Here is a 23,763-nt window from a genome sequence, read left to right on the forward strand (position 1 = left end):
AAATAGGCCATAACATGTAGAGTTATATGACTTCCAAAAAAATGTGGTCTTAAAATGTTAGTATTATATTTGTGTGGCTACAGAAAATTCTCATTGAGGGTAAAATTGAAATTCTATAGTTACATATTTCCAAATATAAAAATATTATATTCTTTTTAGAATGAACTAATAAAGAAACAGTGCCACCTGAACTAAACATAGAGATGGACTATATTAAGAGCCTGTTTCGATTAGCTTATTTTAGGTGTTTTTAAGCCAAAATAGTTTTTAAGCATTTTTATAGTGTTTGGGTAAAATAAAAAAGTGTTTTTAAGCACTTATTTTTAAGTCAAAATAGTAAAAAAATATTTTTATTACCATAAATCAAAAGTCATAAGCTCATCCAAACATGCTCTAAATAAAAAAGGTTCTTCAACAAGTCAATTTTTACTGCCTGATCGGACTATTTTGAATCTTTGCCAATGTTTCAGGTGATTGATTACTTTTGGATTGTTCATAATTATCTTTTTTAGAGGAAAATATTTTTCACCCAAAAGGAAAAGAAAATTACTTTCATCACTTGATAGTTGTTACAAAATCACCTCAATTTTTGATTATTTAGATTTTAGGCCTCGACATTTATCAAAACTATGTAACTTAATGATAGTCCAAATAGGATAAATGCAGCCGCGCCATAACTATCACGTGTGATTCAGATTAAGTGATTATATATGTTCTCACAGCTAACATACATATATATATTTCAGTTCAAGTTTGTGTGAAAATTTTATGAGAGAGATACAGTTGATAATGGTCAAGTTGGAATTACAATGATCAAATGGGGACATACAGAAAGTACGTATTATCATATTCATACATCACAAAAAATATATTATAGCCAAAAAGTCTTATAATGAGATCATATGCATTGCACAGAAGCTCACACACCCATGGAAAGCAAGAGAATTATTGGATACACACTGAAATAAGGAATGCAGAAATTGATCATTAGCAAAATCAATTAGCTAGCAACTAAACCCGTAATGTAAATAAGGCATATATCATGACAAGGAAATAGATTGCAGAACATGAGCAGCCAGTATGAATAGCAATAAACTAGATGAACATTTCAGGGAAATATTAAACAAGGAGAACTGAGAGAAGCCAAATGATGGACAAGAAAATTGCTCTCCCAACAAACAAAATATAGGTAAATCTGCCCGAGAAAAGCAGAGAAAATTGCACCCAAACAAACAGAGAAAGTAACTGAGAAGTGTCACTGCTAAAAAAATTGTAAAAATATGGCCCATGCAGGTCTCGAACCTGCGACCTTCGCGTTATTAGCACGACGCTCTAACCAACTGAGCTAATGGGCCATTTGTTCTACTACTGCCGTATAGATTATAAATTACAGATGGAATTCAGAATCTTTGGCATCCAGATCATTCCACCAACAGCTCCAACTTAAACTATGGGTGGGACAAATAAAAGAAGGTGCTCCAAAAGGAACAAAACCATGGGATAATGCCCGTAATTACCTTTTATTAATGATCTTATCCAAATTACCAGTAGAGGTTGGATAGGACAAATCCTCTTTACTGTCTGCTGTCTTATATATTATTTTGCAATTACGCAGTTATTAAGGTTAAAACCTAACTATATATACAACTTCAAAAGTTTTAACTATTGAGCTGCATACCAGTGATAGATTTATAACATAAACTACGCCTTACTCTCTTAGCATTACGAGTGATACAAGTCGTGGAATTAAATAAACAAGAAACACATGTCATGTCTGCAGAGTTTATTTGTTTAAAAATCCAAACAATTATTACGTTAATATTAACTCCACATAGAAGGATATTTTCTGACAAACCCTTTCCCCAAATATTTTTAAAAAAAATAAACCAAACACGTTTGAGTCTGTTTACTGAGAAGTGGACCTTTAATTTCATGCTGCCAAGCTTTTCCCATATCACAGAGATACTACAAACTATTTTGTCATATTCTGTATGCTTCCGTATGGGTCCAATGACATGGTACGTGTAAATTGTAATAAAAGCCTCATCTTTATTCAGTTCAATGAAATTACAAACATGGTGGCATGAAGGTCTTTGCTTCGATGGAAATGGAATTCTTATCCAAATATACCATAACTGGAAAGACAGAGTCAGCTACGCAGTGAAACTACACTGGCTAACTGCCAAAAATGCCTAACTGATTAATAATACAGCACTTAGCATGCAATCCAGATTCCCATTCTTTGCATCTCATCATTCAATTCAATCATTTACAACTTGACAAAAAAACAAAAATGCCAGCTGATCAGTTACACGCAAGCACATCCTATAAAACAAGCCTATAATCATTACCCACATTAGATCATAGACTCTCCCCATCACCTATACTGTGTTATTAATCATATCCAAAACCAGAATTACGGAGTAGGAGCTTTTATTAATCTAACAAAGGACAAAATTTTAATGGATAAAGTTCACAGCTTAAATATCATTAGAGGATAACTTCTGTGCACTGACGGTGTACAATTTTTGAACATTAACAAGTAAAAATGACTTCCAATGACAGGTAAGTTCTATGCGTAAATGATATAAAAAATGTTTACCCAATCAGGCCATTTATTACGTCATTACTGGTAAATCTCTTGATAAACATTAAAAGATGATAATTTGGTAAAAATGGTAACTACTATTATTGGAAATATTAACAATATTAATCAGTAAAATAAACAAAAGGATAGAATAAACTTATCGGATCAATGCTGTGTCATGGCAAGCATCTTAGCTTGAAAGTCTTTGGTCCGACTATTTACTATGCAAATCATTTAGCCCGATCGCTCCCAAGATTCCACAAAGAATTCCAAACACTTGCACTAGTGGTCGAAGTTTGGAATTTTCCCGAATTGCCTAGTGGAAAAGAAGAACTCTGAAGAAGAAGAAGAAGAAGAAGAAGAAGAAGAAGAAGAAGAAGAGATGATTTTTGGCGTTGTAATTCACCAAGAAGACTGATTAATATAGGCTGGAAATATGAAGGGATCAAAGAGGATTAATGGGTCATTTAACTCCACCATTAAAAAGAACTTAATGAGCCATTAACATGGCTATTCAAATCAATAATAAATCAGCCGGCAAATGAGAATTGAAGAGAGGGGTTATTGATTTTCTTTGCATTACACATTATCATTTTCAACAACTGCCACCACCAGGGGCATATGTTGAACCCCACCTTCCGACGCAGAGCATAAATTTATATGTATTAATTTATTAAAATTGCAATAAATAGTAAACATGAACCCATAACTTTTAAAATATAATGGGTTCAACTAAAAATCTTAAAAGTTAAACCCATAAAGTTTAGATCCGAATCCGCCTCTGGCTACCACAACACTATTCGTGTGTATAAACTTAAATCTATTCTAATTTAGTAACCCCAAAAATGCAATAAGTAACTTGTCAAAAGGGTTACAATAATTGTGTAAAACTTATTTACATAAAGTTAAATCCGTATCATTTGACTCCATCTAACTCTCCCCCACCCCTCTCTCACTTTTAACCTTAATAAATGATTCATTCCACACTCTATTTGGTTCCTCAGCTTCTTTTTCTTTGGAAGCTTCACAAGGAAGAGAACCACAATTTTCATTGACTTCTTTCTTTCCTAGCCACCAAGATATACAATACAGGTCAAAAAGTGCATATTTTTCGCTCATATTTCACCTTTTCTAGTAATAAAAACGTGTGATCATTTCTTGTTCTATTGATTTACGGAAGTAAACATCAATCTGCTTTGCATGCTCCTAAATCTTTTCTGTCCTATTGAAAAAGAAAATTACTCCTAATACTTTATCCCAAAGTTAAGGTCTTTAATTGGTGGTAATTACATTGTTAGATACTACAAGCTTTGACAACTCCTAGGATTTTTTTAGCATCAATGGCTTGTTCTTTGAATACTGGTTTCTCTGTTTCTGTCCCCTGTTTCAACTCCAGAGCCAAAGGGTATCCTCGTCATTGCTCTTCAAATGTAAATCATCAACTTAAAGATTTAACATCCAGAAAATTTCAAGGCAAACCCTTGGATCATAGACAGGTGTTTTTCATATTACATTTCTTTTTTCTTTTTTTTTCTTTTTTTTTTTTTTGAGATCATTTTATTAAGTGTTGTTTAATGATTTTAGGAACAAGTATCAGTATGTGTTGGCAGTGGTCAGGGATGGTGGGAGAAGACCCTTAAACCCAACATGGTAGAGATAAATTCAGCACAACAACTTGTTGATTCATTGTTAAAAGCTGGTGATAGATTGGTCGTAATTGACTTCTACTCTCCTGGCTGTGGAGGTTGCAAGACTTTACATCCTAAGGTATGGTACCAATATGTCCAATAATGTAGTCCTTTCCGTTCAAACCTTGATGGACAGAGTTACCTGATAAATGTGTTGGTAGGAAACAGGGACGGATCTATACATGGAGTCAAGGGGGTTCGAACCCCTTCATCGAAAAATTACACTTCGTATATAGGATTAAATTTTTGTTTTAGGTGTATATATTATATGTTGAACCCCCTTAATACAAACCAAAAGCTTAGCTCAATGGTAAAGGGGGTTCAAATTTTGTAGAGCACCCAAGTTCAAATTCTGCCTCCGCCACAGTAGGAGATAGAATGTATCAGTAGAATTAGTCGAGGTGCACGAACTGGCCCAAACACCACAGTTATAAAAAAAAATTCCAAGCATTTAGCTAGCAAAATAAACCTCTCCCCCTTTCTCTATTCAGAGGCGGATATGGTTCTGCGAGTTTCATTGAATTCGTTACTTTCAATTCAAACTATAGATACATAAACAAAAAGAATTCGTAGTGTATAAATAATAAGACCGTAACACAAATTCATGAATTTTGCCTGAAAATGGAATTTATCCAAATATACCCCTCTGGAGACAGAGTGCTCCAGTCAATAATGTCGTTGTTGTTACTTAATGTTTGCAGATGTGTCAGCTAGCTGAATCAAATCCCAATGCCATATTCCTCAAAGTAAACTATGAAGAACTGAAAACCATGTGCAGTGTTCTTCATATACCTGTCTTACCTTTTTTCAGATTCTATAGGGGTGCACAAGGCAAAGTTTGTAGCTTCAGCTGTACTAATGCAACAGTAAGATTTTTAAAATTCTTATTTGTCCCATTACCACTAAACCCCAACCCTAAACAGTAAAAAATGTGTAGTTTCTCATGGTAGAAGTTGTACTTGTGCAGATCAAGAAATTTAAAGATGCACTATCAAGGTATAGGAATGATGGGTGCAGCCTTGGTCCAGCCAAAGGCCTTGATGAATCTGAGCTTTTAGCTTTAGCCTCAATTGGACAAATATCAATAAAATCATCCTTTGGTTATCCAGTGAAGGATAAACAGGAAGAACCTGTCCCTAACAGAAGTACATATGTCGAGCACTTTTAAGAAATTAAATACGAGGAAATGGTGGGACTTATTTTAAAGAAGCCATGAAGTCGTTGATGCCTAGAATAGAAATTATTGGATAGAAGACTTCTTATTTATGAGTGACAAATAACACCATAGTATTACTTTCTTTGGAGCTTACCAAGGACATGACCGGTTATAGGAGGGGGCGGAGGTCGAGTATGAGGATAGAGGGCTAATAGGGAACTGCGAGAATTTTTTTTCCATATTATGAGTATTATTATCTTTGTTCACTCGATTATATTTTTCTAGATCTCTCATATAGCTTGCTTGTTTCTTTCTTTCTTTCTTTAACGTCATTTATCCTATTATATGTTGTTATTACTGCTTATTATTATTGTTGTGTATACTGCCTAATTTAAACCCCATTGTGAGAATATCTTGTCAGATTTGTTGTTCTTTGCTTATTGTTGTTAAGCCTTGCATGCAATCTATCACTTGGTCCAATATTATGATTTGGTTAAGGATATTGCATTTAGATTGATCCTTTCTAGAGGATTAGATGGTCTTCCTAAGCAGGGTATTTGGTAGGTGATATCACTGAAGCTATGGCAAAGAGTAAAGACAATGAACTTAAAAATGATGATCTTTTACATTGTGGGAATAAAATGACTTTACCGTCTTTGGAAAAGAAAAAGGGAAATTATCACGTACCCTACACAAGGAAAACAATTTATGGAAATTGAAACTGGAAAAGTTTTCTATATATTGAACGCTATGCCAACAAATTGTTGCGTCGAATTCGTGTTACGTCAAACAAAACGAATTCATGTTCCAAACTTTTTTCTTCTAGAATACTTTACCAGAAACTCCTCATCAAATTATTGTTCATTATTCTATTATATAATGTAGTCAAAACGATATATAGTAAAAAGTGTTATGGTGGAAAAGGTAATGTTTAGTGATAATCATGATCAAAAACAATATTTAAACAGCAGTAATAGATACCATAGCGATAATAAAATATGGGGTGAAAAGATTTATTATAACTAACTAAAATCTTTCAACTTCGACGACGCTTTTAAGTTATAACCAATGATGAAAATTCCGGCATTGCAAAAACGGTGGAAAGCTATTGCTGATTTTATAATAGATGGTGCAGAAAAATGTTATTTCTATTTAAATTTATTAAGCATGAGAGCTTTAAAGACAACTTAATAATGAAGCATCTACAGAATAATTTCAAACCTATATCTCAACAATCTATTCTATTTAACAAGAATTTAAATTTAAACAAATTGCAATCCTCGTAACAGAAGCAATTTCAACAAATTCTTTGTTCAGTTGTGTAATCTTCGAATTGCTTACTTTTTGCTTCAAACAAAAAGAATTCATAAGACTTATTTATGAATAATAACTTTTATTTTTTATTTAATTTTTAGTAGATTTTTCTAGATAACTAGTCGATACCGAGAAACTCCTTATTTACCTCAAAAAAAAATTCTCTCTCCCCCTCTCCCCCCCCCCCATTGTTCTCTCCCTCTCTTTCTTCTATAGGGGTGCGGCAAAGTCCTTTTTCTCCTTGCATTATTCTCTCCTTCCCCTCCCTTATATAATGTAGTCAAAACGATATGATATATGGTAAAAAAGTGTTACAGATCGGTCTGAAAAAAGAGGGTGCAATCATTCATCATCTTTTAGAGAGTTTTCTTTGTGTGAAGCATAGTTAGTGATAACCGTGAAGGATCAACCACCGGAACAGATGGAAGACGGCGGTTGATCAAAAACAATATTTAATTGAAATGTTGATGCAGAAATTATTGGATAGAAGACTTCTTATTTATGAGCCACAGTAATAGATACATAGCGATAATAAAATATGGGGTTTGATATCAAAGATTTATTCAAATATTCTTAAAAGGTCTTTCAAGTTCGACGACAAACTATGTTACAAACGATTTTAAGTTATAACTCAATGATGAAAATTTTCCGGAATTGCAAAAACGGTAGTGGTGTTTCAGTATATTTATCACTGTATATTTCGTATTTTGCTATATTTTAGATTTTACAATAGAAGCTGGTGCAGTATTCCATTGAATAAGTTGGAATAATGATTTTCATTGTTTCCAAATTTTTCTAAAAGGAAATTTAAATTTATTAAGGAACTTGAGCCGTTTGCGTGATATATGGTTGATTTAATTTGATTTACCAAGAAAGAATTCATGAGAATATGTTTCATAAATACATCTATTTTTACTATTATAAATTTTGTATTTTTGTGTATTTCAAAAAACCTATATCTCCAACAAAAAACTTTTGAATGGACTGATATAGAGAGATGTTAAAAGATATAATGAAATCTCATGAGTTTGACGCTTTTAAGTTATAATCATGATGAAAATTCCATTAACAAGAATAATTTGAAAAGATTTTTATTGCCATAAATATGCAATTTTTAATTCAACCCACACTGTATTTCGCTGTATTTCACATGAAGATACAATTTCCAATAGTCTTCTATTTAAATCTTCAACTTTAGTTATAACAGTTAGAAGCTATTAAAAGGTAGTTATTTGTGTAATCTTCAAAAAGAATTGCTCCTCAATTCTGCTTTGTCAATGAAATTGACCACTTTATAACATGACTCTTCATCCTTTTTAGTTTTAAATTTGTGCATAAAAGACACCCTCAAAAGCATGTCTTATCTGAAAGCTCAATTTTAGAACTTGCAAAAGGTAGTTGTAAGGATCCTTCTTCAATTACAATATTGCATAAGTTGTGGGTTTCCACGTATGATTATATTTTCACTGACCTAATCTGATCATCTGATTGTTTTAACTGTTGAAAGTAAGTGGGGCATTCAAAGTGAGAATGTTGCTTGCCATGTTTGAAAAATTGGTTAAATTTTTGATATTGATGATAAATGAATTGAAAATAGTTCTTTGGAATAAATTCGCGGACCCAATTTTTCAAACATGACAAGCATCAGTCTCTTTGAATATCCACAAATTTTCGGGAATGAAACCTATCAAATCTAACACGTAAAATTGAAATTATATCTTGAAACCTATGATTTATGAGATGTTGTGATGGACTGCAGAACAATTTCAAAAAACTAAAATACCTCAACAACCTAATCTATCTAATAAAAATTTAAATTTAAACAAAATAGACTCCTGCAATCAAATTACATATTATACTAGTAAATCAGCAGAAACAATTTTCCAAAGCTATTCATCCCCACTTAATAATCCTTGTAACTTTACTGAAACAGACTAAAAGAACGCATGAAGAATAACGATAACGAGATGATTATCACGGGAGTTTAACATTCATAGATTATGGTCCCCAGCAATCCATTCTAACGGATAACAATCAACTTGCCAGATAAAATCTACTAAGTTCCAAGATAATAAAACTTATGCATCCGATAATTGCTGGTAAAAATGCCTTCATCATGAATAAGAAAGTTCATCACATGCGATGCTACTGGAGCCCAACTTATGAGAAGGCTTCAACAGATAACATCATTCGAATCTCCGTTCTTAATTGACAATCATCAGGCTTATACAAAATGAGAAATAGGTGAAAAAAGATGATAATGATGGGGGAGCCCAAAACAAAGCTGTGTGAGAATCCCACACAAGAGAGTAAAAGATCAAATGAAATGTCAAAAAAAAAAAGTGCCTCAGAGGTAGTGACAATTACGTATCATCATCATCTTTACATATCAAGATAATACGTGCAGGTACATCACTGGCACAGTTAGACAAACACTTGCATGATTAACTCGACATGAAGGATAAATTGAGCTATGGTAATATATCCAGTCAAATGAAAAAGAATGCAACCCCTCAAAAATCATAGAAAAACAGAAGCACAAAATAGTATGCTAGTTAATTGGTAGCCTTAGAATTAGTGACAGTTCAACTCATCATCATTATTCCTTCTGACAATATGAACGAGTAACATAAGTAACAACAACAATATACCCAGTGTAGTCCCACATAGTGGGGTGGGAGAGTAAGATGTACGCAGACCTTACCTCTACCTTTATAGGGTAGAGAGGCTGTTTCCGATAGACCCTCGGCTACGAGTAACATAAGTACAAAGTCAAAATATTTCCAAGGCCTCACTTGTTGCAATGCTTTATAACAACAATCATTCAGCTCTGTGTGCAACAAATATAGCACTAGCGATGTCTTCAATAGAAATGCAACGGGGTGTCTAAAGCTCTCACATTTAAGGGTGGGCAGCAGTGACGGAGCCAGGATTCATATTAAGGGGAATCAAAAAATATAGATTTGTTGCAACACAGGTTCGAACCCACAAAAATAGGAAATTTTTGCAACCCCTTAACCACTCTGCTAAACCTAAAGCTTGTGCCAAGAAGTGTCAACACTTGTATACATATCTATAAAACCAAAATTTCACCTATCCATACAATGTAATATTCGGCACCCCTCGGGCAAGGGTAGCTCCACCCCTCGGTGGGGAGCTCTTTGTAAAGCAAAAATGCGACTAAAACCACACTTATAAAATAGGTTATTCTAGCAATAATTAATCAACAATTGTGGGTTATGGAAACACACTACACCTCAGGTGAGAAAGATATAACAGGAATTTTGATACAAAACAGGAACAACGGTAATGCCAGTATACACAGTTACAAGAAATACTAGTCTCAAGCATCAGAGAGATTCCCATCAACAAATCATCATTCCCCCAGTGGGGTGCTGATGTCCCTGTCTGTTCTATCAACATTGCAAGGACCAAATGAAAATAATAATTTAACAAGAAACTGAAAAGGGTTTTAACAAGTGCCTATCACCATTCACCAATTCATATTTAAGAGAAACAAGTGCATGAGAAACAAGTGCATGCCTCAGATTCAATGCTATGTGAGCTGTGCAGAATACATTTAAGGCCATTCAGTCAACCCAGAATGCAACATTACAGTTACTCGGCCTTCAATTTCCAAATTGAGGTATAAAGCTCACAAATTTATGGCTGGGAAAATCTTTTTAAAGTAAAAATGCAGCTAAAAGCAGACTTTTAAGAGAGGTTAAAGCAACAAATTAATCACCAATTGTAGTTTAAGGAAAACACCAACACATCTCAGGTAAGACTATATAACAGGAATAGATTGCAAAACAGGAACTGTAATGCTCTAGTCTTAAGCATCAGAGAGATTCCCATCGACAATCATCATGCCCCAACGGGGTTCTGATGTCCCTGTCTGTTCTATCATCATTGCAAGGAACAAATGAAAAGAAAGACGTTTAACAACAAAAAAGAAACTGAAAAAGGTTCTCTACAAGTTTCTAAGAGAAACAAGTGCATCCCTCAGATCAAATTCTTTATGAGCTAAACAACATACATTTTAAACAACCCCATCAACCAACAAATGCAACATTACTGTTATTTGGCATTAAATTTGATAATTAGACACATCAAAATCTTGGCAACCGCCGAGGAATACAGAAACATATAAAGATTGAGACACAAGACTATTGAGAAACATCCAAATAAACCACCATTGTGTGGACACAATACGATGATTCAGGCAAATGTACTGTCTGCACGATGGAGGTTTATTTGGATGTCTGTTCCAGTGTCTACAAAAAGCTTCATTACTTCCTAATAATGGAAAGCATGAACAACAAAAGGAGTAACATTTTGAAATATTCATTATATAATCAAAACAAAATCCAGCACAAGATATCTAACAAGAAAGTTTTTCCTTTGGCAAAAGCACATCAAAGACATCGACTAATTAACTTAGGATACATTAATCAATACGACTATTTCATGAATTAAAGCGCAAAACTAAAATAAAGATGGCGAGATTTGAAGGGGAAAAAATAAAGAATTGATAAAGCAACAAATTAATCACCAATCGTAGTTTAAGGAAACACCAATACACCTTTAAGATTATATAACAGGAATAACTGTGATGCTAAAACAAACAACTAGTCTTAAGCATCAGAGAGTGTACGACAAATCATCAAATAACGGGGTTCTGATGTCCCTGTCTGTTCATCAGAGAGATTCAGAGCCACAACAAATCATCCGAACACCCCAAAAAACACTGTTTTTTTACAACGTTAAAATTATTTTTTATGTATATATAGATGTCCCCCTTAGTCTGTATCTTTATATATTTTGCAAAATACTACCAGAAGAAAAAGAAGACAAGAGTTAAACCAAAAACAAGGAAGAAACTGAAAATGGTTCATACAAGGGTCTACCACGTGTTAATACTTAAGACAAACAAGTGCATGCCTAAGATCAAATATTTTGAGCTATGCAACATACATTTAAAACAACCCCATCAACCAAGAATGCAACATTACTGTTATCCGGTATTGAATATGCAAATTAGATACATTCAGCATAAATATTTACAACATTAAAATCTTGGCAAACACCGAGGAATAAAATGACATAATAAAGTTTGAGGCATTAGAATACTGAGAGACATCCAAATAAACCGCCATTGTGTGGACACAATACGATGATTCAGGCAAATGTACTGTCTGCACGATGGAGGTTTATTTAGATGTCTGTTCCAATGTCTAAGCTTCATTACTTAAAAATAATGGAAAGCATGAACAACAAAAGGAGTAACAGTTTGGAAAATCCATTATATAATCAAAACAAAATCCAGCATACCAAGATATCTAACTAAAAAGATATCAGAGACATCGATTAATTAACTTAGGATCCATTAATCAATAGTACAATTTTTTCATGAATTAACGCGAAAAGCTAAAATAAGGATTACAAAATTTAAAATATATATATATAAAGAATTGATAAAGCCTCAAGCAAGCCTCAGCTTAAAAGTTTTGTTCATAGTAAAATACTCAAAGTATATTTAATTACCATCATAGGCAGAGGCACGCAAAATTTAGCTGATAGTTGAATGCAAGAAACACAATTAACTTTAAATTGGGGTCACAAAAAAAAAGGGATGGAAGAAAACCCAAATCCAACCTGTGATTTTCTTTTATCACTTGAATTTTAAGTAATTCCAGATAGTTAAAAAAAAAAATTAAAAAAAAAAAAAAAAGAACTTTAAGAAGAAGAAGAAGAAAATCAATTGGCATTTCCACAAAAACTATAGAAATCATAACAAAAAATTACAGGAAAAACAAGAGAATAATAAACTGAATGTGAATTTAAAACTAGAGAAGGATGAAAAATGAGAAGTTGACACCCGAAACGGCGAGAAGAAAGATTTGGAATGTTGACGGCTAGGGTTTTTATTTTGCAAATGGTGCCATTTGGGTTTATATATAGCTGTGAAGTGTGAACACAAGACTTCGAAACTACTAGTGTTTACTTCAATAGAAGGAAGAATAAATTTGCTAAGGTAACCCTGCAACTTTTTCTTTTTTTAATTTCCTAATTGGTATCGCATTCGATTCGTGTCGGAATCGACTAAATTCAATTTCGTATCGTTAGTCCATTTTGGGACAGCCCTGGCAATAACAAGATTTCTCCGTTCAAGGGCCCGAACTCGAAACGTTTGATTAAGGGTGGAGGGACCCAACCACCGCTACAACCCACGTTGGTAGGTACCCTTGAAACTATTTGGCTTCTACTTTTCTTGTTTTACTAGTTTGAGGATATGCCATACTGTTGTGAATAAAAAAACACAAAATTTTATAAATATTAGTATTAGACTATATATCGGATGACTAGGTATCGGATGTGCAATTGTTAAGTGCCATTTCGAGAAAATTTCTAAAATTTGATGTTGAGTTAAAGAGAGTAACAATTGTGGATATTGAGAAAAATCTAGTTATAATGTTTATTAGATACGTACTATGTTTTCGTACATAAATTTTATAGAAAGAGTTTTTGATTAAAGGGTATTGGACCTACCTAGACACTCAAATATAATTTTTCATAAAATATCTCTCTCTATTATTCTTTTTTATTTTTACAAAGATAATCAAATTATACAAATAATTATTTTAATTCTGTCAGATTATAAATTTATAAATAAATTTACTCATGACATCTTCATACATATATGTCTGAAGTTAGGTTTTGACAAATCCAATTTCGGATCCGTATGTAAGTTTTTTTTTTCTTCTAAAATTTCAGGCATGTGCGTCTAGAGTTGATTCTGAAACGGCCTAGTTTACATAGATTTATGAACTTTGGCTATATCTTAAATAACTGTCTTGAATTCTGCTTCTGTTCCCTTGGGCCTATAATTGGACCAAGCTCGGCTTAAGTGGGCCTATAATTGGACCAGGCTCACCTTAAGTGGGCCTGTAATTGGACTCTGGTCTGTTATGAATGAAGTTTTTACACGGATTAGCCTTCAAACGCACTGGTCTTTAATTTTTGTCCCTCGTATATATGGCCTTCCCTGCTACTCATTTATTGAAATTATCCAGACATATTTCGCTCGACATAAGTTCTATAATATTTATCTTCGGAAACTGAATTTATACTTTGCTTCTCATAAGTTCTATAGGAATTAAATTATGCGGCATAAAGTTGTGTAGTATCTCAGAATTTGTTGTAGTGTTCAGAAACTAGAGTTATGCTTTTTTGGGGCATGTGTTCTTTATTGTTTATCGTGCTTGTTTTTGTGGAGGTTGATATGTTTTTGGCCATTTTTATTTTTAGTTTTGAAAGTTTTTCCGTATCCGGCATAACTTGAGAGATAGTATGACACAAAAATATAAACTTATGCCGAGCGAAATCCAAATTTATGCCGCAAAAATTAAAGACCACAAATTTGAGGGACAAAAATTAAAGACCACCCTAAAATAGGGGCATTCGTGCCATCAGTCCGGAACCAAAATTACTCAAAAAGAAAAAGACTTCAACCAAAATACCCCAAAAAAAAAAAGGGGTACAAAAGTACCTTTAACGCAGTAAAATACTGCGTTAAAGGACTTAGCCGTAATGGTACGTTAATTTAACGCAGATTTTACCGCTAAAGGATATCCCTTCTCTCCTTTAGCCTATGCAAAAGAAATATCGCGTATAGACCCCGACATAAAACCATCGGGTTCCACCACTGGTCCCCCCCCCCCACCACCACACACACACACACTTAAAAAAAAATTGTCCCCCATTGAAGGAGAAAAATGGTCGGGCCCACTTCCAAAAACGTCATTTTCTATTCAAATTTCGTTTGGAAAGTTTAGATTCTCGGTATATTCAAGTCAAGGAGCAAGCTTCTAAGGTAGAATTTTGGAAAAAAGCGACGTACAATTCGATTAAGACAACCTAACAAGAAGCTTTGATCAGGGTATTCTACTACGAACTTTTTAATATTTTGTTAAACACATTACAATCCTAAGCATGTTTAACGTTTCATAGTCGTGAATTTCGAAAAAAACATTGTTTCTTTTTTTTTTTTTTTTTTTTGGCTGTTGGGCAGTAGCCGTTTTGCTATTGTTTTAATTTTTTTTTTTTATTTTGTTAATTGATTATGAATTGTTAATTTGTTAATTGATTATAAATTGTTAATTTGTTAATTGTTTATGAATTGTTAATTTGTTAATTATTTATGAATTGTTTAATTAGAAAAAATATAGTAATCTACTATTATTTGTTAATTATGTCATTGTTAATTTATTAGTTGTTAATTATTCATTATGAATTGTTATTTTGTTAATTGTTTTTGAATTATTAATTTGTTAATTCTTTATTAATTGTTTAATTAAAGAAAATATAGTAATCTCCTATTATTTGTTAATTATGGCATTGTTAATTTATTTATTTGTGAAATTGTTTATCCTATGTTAAGTGTTTGTTTATCCCATGTTAATCGTTAAATAAATTAGTTTGTTATCTCTTTAATTGTAGTTAGGAGAATAATTATAATTAGATATAATTATTCACAAAATATAATACAACATAATCATCATAATTCACATATTCCCTATAAATGATTAATTAGTTAATATAATTTCACTTTAATTTCAAGATTAATGAATAATTTAGGTTCTACAGACACGACACTTTCATGGATCCGAATGATCACCCGGGACCCGATGATATATTAGTACTTTCTTCGCAAGACAATCATAGGTCTGAGTTATTATGGACTGGTGTTATAGGGATAGAGACTAGGCTCCGTCCCCGTAGACTGCAGAGAGCGTGAACACTTTTACGCGAGCGCCCCCCACACCCCCGCGTCTTAGAGATATTGTTTCGAGGCGGCATCTATCGTTGCGTGTTCGTTGGTCGGGTACAGCATGACTGGGTGCTCATTACGGCCATGGTTGAGCGGTGGAGGCCGGAGACACATACCTTCGATCTACGCACTGGTGAGGTCACGATCATACTTCAGGATGTGGAGGTCTTGTTTGGATTGCGGGTAGATGGAGAGCCAGTATACAGTCGGTACGAGCCTCCTCCTAGTAGGACATGGGTTTCGGAGTTGACTAGGCTCACCCACTTCATGCCTGGTGCCGCGACCCATATCTGGGGACAGAGTCGAGTGCAGATTAGTGCACTCTGCACTTATTTGCTCGCAGAGCCTCCTATTGACGACGGCACTCCTCAGGATGTTATTGATCGTCATACCCGTTTGTATCTGCTCATTATATTCGGGGGCATCTTGTTCCCGAACACATCGGGTGCCTATGTCAGCTTACGATATTTGATCTTCTTGGAGCATCTGGACCGCTTGGGAGACTACAGCTGGGGCGGTGCTGTTTTGGCGTACCGCTACCGATGCCTATGCCGAGAGTCTATTGGTCATATCAGCGATGTGTGTGGATTTTTTGCTCTTCTCCAGGTAATATTTTAAGTGTGTGTTCCTTCAATGTAAACAAACCTCTTGAAACGACGACTAAAAAATCATATTTTCTAATATCACTTTCAGTTATGGGCGTGGGAGGGGATGATGCCTTTTCAGCCCGTACCTAGGCATCACCTCGGTAATGACATGCCCTAGCGCGAGGAGGTGGACGGCAGGGTTTGACCGGAATGTGGATATGCACCACAGTATTCTTTTATTTCGGAACCAGCTTGATCAGATGATGGACGATGTGGTAAAACTATTTAACTTTACACTATTAATTTAATTAAACGTCTTTTCTACTTGGTGATTACTAATTTTTATCTATATTTTATGCATAAATAAAAAATGTATATTTACTATCTTATCTTTATCTCTCTTCGATAAATCAACTGGCAAAAACTGACGGAAAAAAATCGACAGATTCCGTCAGTTTTTTCGATAATTTTTTTAAATCTTTTTTTTTTTAAAAAAAGAAAACCGATAAACAACATCAGTTATTTTTTTCGCAAAAATGCGTGAAAAATATAATTATTTTCTAAAATAAACCGACGGACTCCGACGGTTTTTTATTTTTTGTTATAAAAAAACTGACGGACTAGAGCGAAAAAAATAATATAAATTAAAACAATGTAAGTATTTGAACAAAGAACATGAGTGGTCTAATGGTAGAGCCTTTTAATTCTAGGAAACACGGGTTCGATTCCAAGTTGCTACATTTTTTTTTTTTACATAACCGACGGACTCCATCGGTTTTCCAAAACCAACGCGGCCTAAACCGACGATTCATAGTCCGTCAGTTTTTGATCAGTCCGTCGATTTTTTCAGTCGATTTTTGTCTGTTATATTGGTTATTGAACACTTAATATTAAAGGTAAAATAGGATAAAAATAATTAATTTCATCTTGATTTGTAAAATGAAAAGTATTTTGAGATAAGTATTTTTAATAACCTTGACAACTAATATGGGATGGTGGAAGGATGTTTAAGGTCACTTCAATTCATATTATCTTAAAGTTTTTGATTGAATACGCAGATTCTTTTACAATTTGATATGTTGAGTCATCCTGGCATTGTGGACCATGTAACTTTTGTTTGAACACACGCCATGAAGTTAAGATTAGTACTAGCAACGGAAGCCCGTGCAACATCGAACTTTACAATGTGAAAAGGGTGAATTTTAGGAGTTAGCATCTTTGAAAGAATATCTATAAAAAACATGGGTTCTTCGTGGAAATCATTTAGTAAATACTTTCCAAGAGTTGCTAGACTTATTAAAATTTACATAACAAAAAGGAATGACTACATGGAATAACTAATTTATCAACAATCCTAGAAAGAATGATACTATAGTATCTAAGGGGATGACTTTAGGTCCATCTTGAGCAGGTCTTGACGGCTCGAGTACCAATACTACATATAGAGTTTGAATCTAGAAAGCAACAAAAAAAAAAAAATAGAAGGATAAATTAAAAGAAACTTAGTCATCATCAGAATTGCATCGATAATTGAATGATAATATAATTGCATGAATAACAAACAAAGTTTGGACATAAACCTTTCAGAATTGTGGGGTCCTGTTGGAATGAAAGAATAGAACAGGTGAAAAGATTCTATGCATCAATAAAACTAATTTGTGTTGAACACCAGAGAAAGGAGAAGAGCAATTATCCCTTTTCAGATTGGCTAAAATTCAGAGTACTTTTTAGGTTGAACTTTACCTTTCACAACCAAATGAAGATCTTCTCAAATGATGAGTTGCGATTCGACAATACGTGATAAAAGAAGACAGAAGCAGAGGAGAATATGCAGTTACCAAAGATATGGGAATAAATTTTTTTTTTTTTTTTTTTTGTGTTCTTTTTATTTATTGGACTCTCAGGTGATTAATTGTGAATAGAGAAAAAGGAGAAGTTTTCTAGTACTTCTTGGTATAAAGTTTTCTAGTACTTCTTGGTATAAATATGACCCCGGTAATCAACTTGTATATCATATCCACTGAAGAAGCTATACTATTTTAACTAAAGCAATCTACTATATGTTGTCTCTTCCATGCTTTTTAAAATGTAGTATCAACTATACATGAAATAATGATATGAGAGAAGCACGAAATAGACTAACTAACCTAATGGTCTCTCTTCTTGAATCGAATTAATTGTCATATCTCAAGCTAGTGTCATTACCATGTTATGGTCTAGGAGCAAGAAAAGAACATGTGAAAAGATTATATATATCAGTACACACACTAATTTACAATGAACACAAGAGAAGATAAATTATTTCCTTTCATATTAACCAAGCTGAAAGAAATTTCAATAGTCTACACGCCTGATAGCTCAAAATATACCTTATTATGTGCCTCCGGAACTTTAGAAGACCAAATCAGGAAATCTATTTATATCTTTATGAGATTTATATTTACGTAGCGAAGTCTTGTGGATATGATTGACAAAGGGGTTAAGGGGCTAATGGATATTTTAGATAAATTTGGATCATAAAACTAATCCTGTAATCTCTTGCTAAACCAGATTTATTTCATGTATAGGTCAAGAAACACTCATCAAAATACTTTCTAATCTAGTACTTAAAAGTCATAACATCTGTGATTCTCTATCCAAGATATCGCCTTAATCTATCATACTAAATAATTGTGTGACTTATTCCTGAAAGGCTATGCAAAAGAATCTTACTGAACTTGATACCCAGTCATGCGCAGTATGTAACGGGTTAGTAAATCCTCCCTATTACCTGCAAGCATAATCAATGACGACATTAGACAAATAAGCAAATCCCGAAAGGAGAGGCATATTATAAATGAAATTGTCCACGTGCCTTATTAGACCAAGCAATTTTAAATAGCAATGTATTCTTAGGCATTGCTAATTTGATTAGGTTCTCTTGTCTCATACATTTTCCTCTCATCATTGTTACACATTCCTCATACCTATATAGCCATGTTGCGAAATAAAAATTGTGTTAGCATTTAGTTTTTCATCTGTAAGCCCTCGATCTTAATTTCACATACTGGATCTCAAAGTCCGAAGCCTAAAAAGCATATTTTTTTTACACAAAAGATCAACGGGTGTTGGCATTTCCATGATAAACCAAAAGGGGGGTTTATCGTGGACTGCCCCTCATTTTGCAGCTTCTTTAACAGTGCATTGTAGCGTCGTCCGTCTGTAAGTCTTCAACGATTTTTTAAAAAAATATATATATTAATAAGGTAAATCGTAGACCAGTCCACGTTTTGCAAAAAAAAATTTGTAAATCGTGGACAGTCCACGTTTTGCAAAAAAAAAAAAAAATTGTAAATCATGGACCAGTCCACGTTTTGCAAAAAAGTTTTTTGTAAATTGTGGACCAGCACACGTTTTGCAAAGACTATTTTTGCAACTCGGGCAAAACGCAGACCTGTCCAGGATGCCATTCCATTAAGATACAACTTTCTCAACTTTAAGAATTCATACATTGAATAATTCATATTTTTCCTTTTGCTGTGATATTTTATCAATCAAATTAACTTTTCGGCCATTATGTAATATTTTCTTCCAATATACTAATACAATTTTTTTAATAACCATGGTATCGCGGTCAACTTGCTCCCAATTAATTCCACCTGATATATGCTAACAATTTTTGTTTAAATTAAATACAATTGAGCGAGATAATTTGAACAATTCAATAGAATATCTAAAACTGGAGACAGTCTCTTAATTTAAACAATTTTTTCCTTTCTTCAGATAAATTCATTACAACAATCAGCGCCCCGCATGAATTTAGCTTTCTGAAGCCACCTTTTAACCAGTGCACCCAGTGCCACTTCGTTAATGCGAGTGCTGTCTTAAAAATGTATATATATAAACCTCCAGTGTATATATATATATATATATATATATATATATATATAAGGGAACATACCCAAAAACAGTAAAAATAGAATCATAAAAACCATATACTTGGAAGAGATACCTATTGAGAACCTCCAATTGTTATTGGCAAAACGTGGACCAGTCCATGAGTTGCAAAAATATTTTTTGCAAAACGTGAGCTGGTCCACGATTTACAATTTTTTTTTTTTTTTTTTTTTTGCAAAACGTGGACTGGTCCACGATTTACCTGATTGTTATTTAAAAAAAAAAATTGTTGAAGACTTACGGACGACGTTACAATGCTCCGTTAAAGGAGCTGCAAAGAGTGGGGCAGACCACGATAAACCCCTTTTGATTTATCATGGAAATGCCAACCCCCTTTGGTCTTTTGTGTCAAAAAATAGGCCCTTTAGGCTCTGGACTCCTGGATCTCATAAGACATTATTTTGTTGCTCAAGTTTTTACATTGAGAAATAAAACAGAATCTTATAAGAGGAGGCATCCGAAGTATCGGTATATTTCTATCCAAACATTTTCTATTACATGTGTTGATTTCTTTTTCATTTTTAGCTATGTTTCTAATTGGAATCATTTTGCTTCTACTTTGTCTTCTATGTGGAAAAGGCATTCAGAGTTGGCTTTAAAATCTTATAATTTACTTTTTATTTTTACAGATCACTTCGACATGTAAGAAAATGTTCAACTATTTCATCTTCAAAGATTGCATTTGAGATTTCACATGGAAAATACTTTGAGATGCTAGACTTGCATTAATTTTAAAAGATATCTTTAGTCTTTGAAACTCTGAAATTTGTGTAATTTCAACTAAAGTCGAATTACATAAAAACTGTTTCATGTTGGGCTCGTGGATTGCACGGACATTCCTTATGCACCTAATGACTTTACTCCAAGTAGAACAACTCACGTGGATGCTAGAAGGATATGTTGCTTGAAATGCTCTTATGCGTAGGGATGGGCATGGTATGGTAGATACCGATTACCATACCGAAATCGAAATTTTTTATACCGCGGTTTCGATATTATGATATTTGGTACGGTATTTGGTATGCACTTTTAAAAATTTTTGTATTCGGTACAGTATTTGGTATTCATAAAGAAAATACCGAAATACCGAATACCATACCGAAGTATATAATTACATATACAATTCATATATTTAGTATTATAATACTAACAAATATATAAACTAGTATTATTAGGAAATTAATTGTTCAAACGTTGGAACTTTGATTACTTTATCTTGATTTAAATGTCTTTTTTGTGTAATTAATTTACGAAGGGGATTGCCTGTACTTTCCTTTGAATATTTTTACATGTGTAAGGTGGACATTTCTTAAGTAGTGGAAGTCATAATTCTCCACGATATGAGTATATATAAGTCGAAGTCGGACTAAACTATTGTAGATTCTGTACTTAGTAAAATACCGAAACCAAACTTTAAAATACCGAACCATACCGAATTAATTTGGTACGGTAATGATATAGTATTTTTAGAAACCGAAAATCAAAATTACCGTACCGAAGTTTCAAAACCATGCCCACCCCTACTTATGCCTACTTCTCTTTAGTTCTTTTCTCATGTACAGGTCATTTGTATTTTACTTCAACCGCAATCCCATCATGGTTGAACTCATCTTTCTTCTCCAAATTCTACACACTAAATTAAGGTCCCCTGTTATAACTATAAAATGTAACAAAATGGTAATCAATAAAAGGACTTACAGCATGAACAGTAGCATAATGTCTTCCAAGATCAGATATGAACTGAAGAAAACCCACAGCTACGCATAAACTTGGTAAAATCAACAATTTTCTAGAAAATCTGTGGGAAAAAGCAATAAAAAAAATTCAGTTGCTTCAGCATACTATCATACCTCTTAGGCGCCTTAGTTAAATTAAGTTAGTGTTGCTATGCAATTGTAAAAGCGCTACACACTTAGGGCCTGTTTGGAAAGCCACCCAGTGGTATGGTGGGTGTAATTATGGGATTTAGCGCTGTTTGTTTAGTAGAAATAATTCTGGCAATTAGGCGGGAATTGGGTGTAATTACACACTCTCCAATTCTCAAGGGGTTGAAGGCGGGTGTAATTACACCTGTAATTTGCAGTAATGGTTACTTTTTAGTTTCTTTCTTTTTTGTTTTATTTTAATTTCTTTTCTTTTTTAATTTATTTTTATTATTTTAATTTCTTTTGATTTTTAATTTATTTTTTATTTCTATTATTTTAATTTCTTTTTATTTTTACTTTAAATTATTTTTATTTTTTAATATGTATTTTTCTTTTTATATTATTTATTTTTCATTTCTAACTCTTCTCAAATTTCGCGCCTTTCTTATTTGTGGTTAGTATCTTTTCGTATTTTTTCTTTTTCTATTTTTTTCATTTAGCATAACCGGTATTTATTATTCTAATTTTTGAAACAACACCTCTTAAAATTGGAAAGAATTAGTCATTAACAAACTTGACATATAACGAGTGACGTTATTAAAGTAGAATTTTGTTGTTAATGAGGTTATAGACTTATATTTTTCCTTTCTTTTGAATAATTTAGTTAAGTTACGTTGGAACTTACTTATGTAATGTTGGAATTTGACATAAGAGTATTATGTTAAACTTTTCTTTTAGGATTTTGAATTTAGGTTATTGTATTTTAAGTTATTTTCTTTCACATTCCATGTTGTTTTATTTTTCACCATTTGATGAATTTTTTGTGTCCAACATTTGAATAATGTTATGGCATTATATTTATAAATATTATTTTTTGTCAAACATCCAATCCATGGCGTTCTCATAAAAAAAAAAAAAGTCTTCTTTAAGTTTTATCATTAATTAAAATTAAATATTATTAATTTGAAAAATATATATCAATTATTTTTTACAATATTAGTTACAAATATATGATTATTAATTAATATATTTTTAAGAAACAATGTATTATTAAATAACTAATTTAATATCATTTATAAAGAAAATATTTTTTTAAATATTAATTTTAATTTTATATTTTAAATTAAATTATTTGTGTAATTGCGGCACGACCACGGCAACGTCGCGCTTGTAATTCTGGCTGTAATTACGTTATAATAATAATCAAAGCAATTAAATTGTAATTACACTAATGTGTAATTACACCAATTCCAATTACCACGTGGCTTTCCAAACACGCCCTTAAGTTAGTGTTGCAACACGTGGTTTATTTCCTATGCAATTGTAAAAGCGCTACACGTGATTTTCTGGGTAAAAAAGGCAGTACACGTGTGAACATGGAAAAAGGAAAGAAATTAAGTACAAATGAAATAAGCCCAAGTATGTTGTACAACTCAGATAACATTGTGTATAACTTGAGATGCGGTGTTTGTAAACCTTAGCGGCTTATATATAATAGAAATAAGTACAAATGAAATAAGCCCAAGTACGTTGTACAACTCAGATAACATTGTGTATAACTTGTTGATGCGGTGTTCATACACCTTAGCGGCTTATATATAATAGAAATATCACCGAAACGTTGTAGGTCAGTGATTGTGGTGCCAATCATCCACACAATAGGTGTGGATCTTTTTTCTTCTGTCGATCCCATGTATAATGAAAATTTTGATATAAATCTCTTCCATTTTATTTTGTCCTTTTTTAAACCCCTTTTGGGGATTTTTAAATGAAGATAATTTTATCTATCCCCAATTA

At 33.0% G+C, this 23,763-nt stretch overlaps 2 protein-coding genes and 4 non-coding genes across 6 annotated transcripts; 2 read left to right on the plus strand and 4 right to left on the minus strand.

Moving 5' to 3' along the window:
* Positions 1-1,281: 1,281 nt before the first annotated feature.
* TRNAI-AAU (transfer RNA isoleucine (anticodon AAU)) lies at positions 1,282-1,355 on the minus strand. The gene has a single exon. It is a non-coding gene; the product is annotated as a tRNA-Ile (tRNA).
* A 2,227-nt stretch (positions 1,356-3,582) lies between these two features.
* LOC132054611 (thioredoxin-like 1-2, chloroplastic) lies at positions 3,583-5,802 on the plus strand. The gene is made up of 4 exons (XM_059446586.1): positions 3,583-4,083; positions 4,172-4,354; positions 4,977-5,141; positions 5,243-5,802. Exons 1-4 carry the CDS (start codon positions 3,928-3,930, stop codon positions 5,441-5,443), a joined length of 705 nt encoding a protein of 234 aa, XP_059302569.1. The 5' UTR covers positions 3,583-3,927; the 3' UTR covers positions 5,444-5,802.
* Positions 5,803-10,089: 4,287 nt separating this feature from the next.
* On the minus strand, positions 10,090-10,174 carry LOC132055047 (small nucleolar RNA R44/J54/Z268 family). Its single transcript, XR_009414510.1, has one exon. It is a non-coding gene; the product is annotated as a small nucleolar RNA R44/J54/Z268 family (small nucleolar RNA).
* A 407-nt stretch (positions 10,175-10,581) lies between these two features.
* Positions 10,582-10,664, minus strand: LOC132055046 (small nucleolar RNA R44/J54/Z268 family). The gene has a single exon (XR_009414509.1). It is a non-coding gene; the product is annotated as a small nucleolar RNA R44/J54/Z268 family (small nucleolar RNA).
* Positions 10,665-12,233: 1,569 nt separating this feature from the next.
* On the minus strand, positions 12,234-12,307 carry LOC132055041 (small nucleolar RNA Z267). Its single transcript, XR_009414504.1, has one exon. It is a non-coding gene; the product is annotated as a small nucleolar RNA Z267 (small nucleolar RNA).
* A 3,355-nt stretch (positions 12,308-15,662) lies between these two features.
* Positions 15,663-17,286, plus strand: LOC132053953 (protein MAIN-LIKE 1-like). Its single transcript, XM_059446041.1, has 2 exons — positions 15,663-16,184; positions 17,224-17,286. The coding sequence occupies exons 1-2, from the start codon at positions 15,663-15,665 to the stop codon at positions 17,284-17,286; spliced, it is 585 nt and encodes a 194-aa protein (XP_059302024.1).
* The last annotated feature ends 6,477 nt before the right edge of the window (positions 17,287-23,763 follow it).

The sequence above is a fragment of the Lycium ferocissimum genome, chromosome 4 (genome assembly GCF_029784015.1).
Source record: "Lycium ferocissimum isolate CSIRO_LF1 chromosome 4, AGI_CSIRO_Lferr_CH_V1, whole genome shotgun sequence".
Taxonomy (NCBI): Eukaryota; Viridiplantae; Streptophyta; class Magnoliopsida; order Solanales; family Solanaceae; genus Lycium; species Lycium ferocissimum.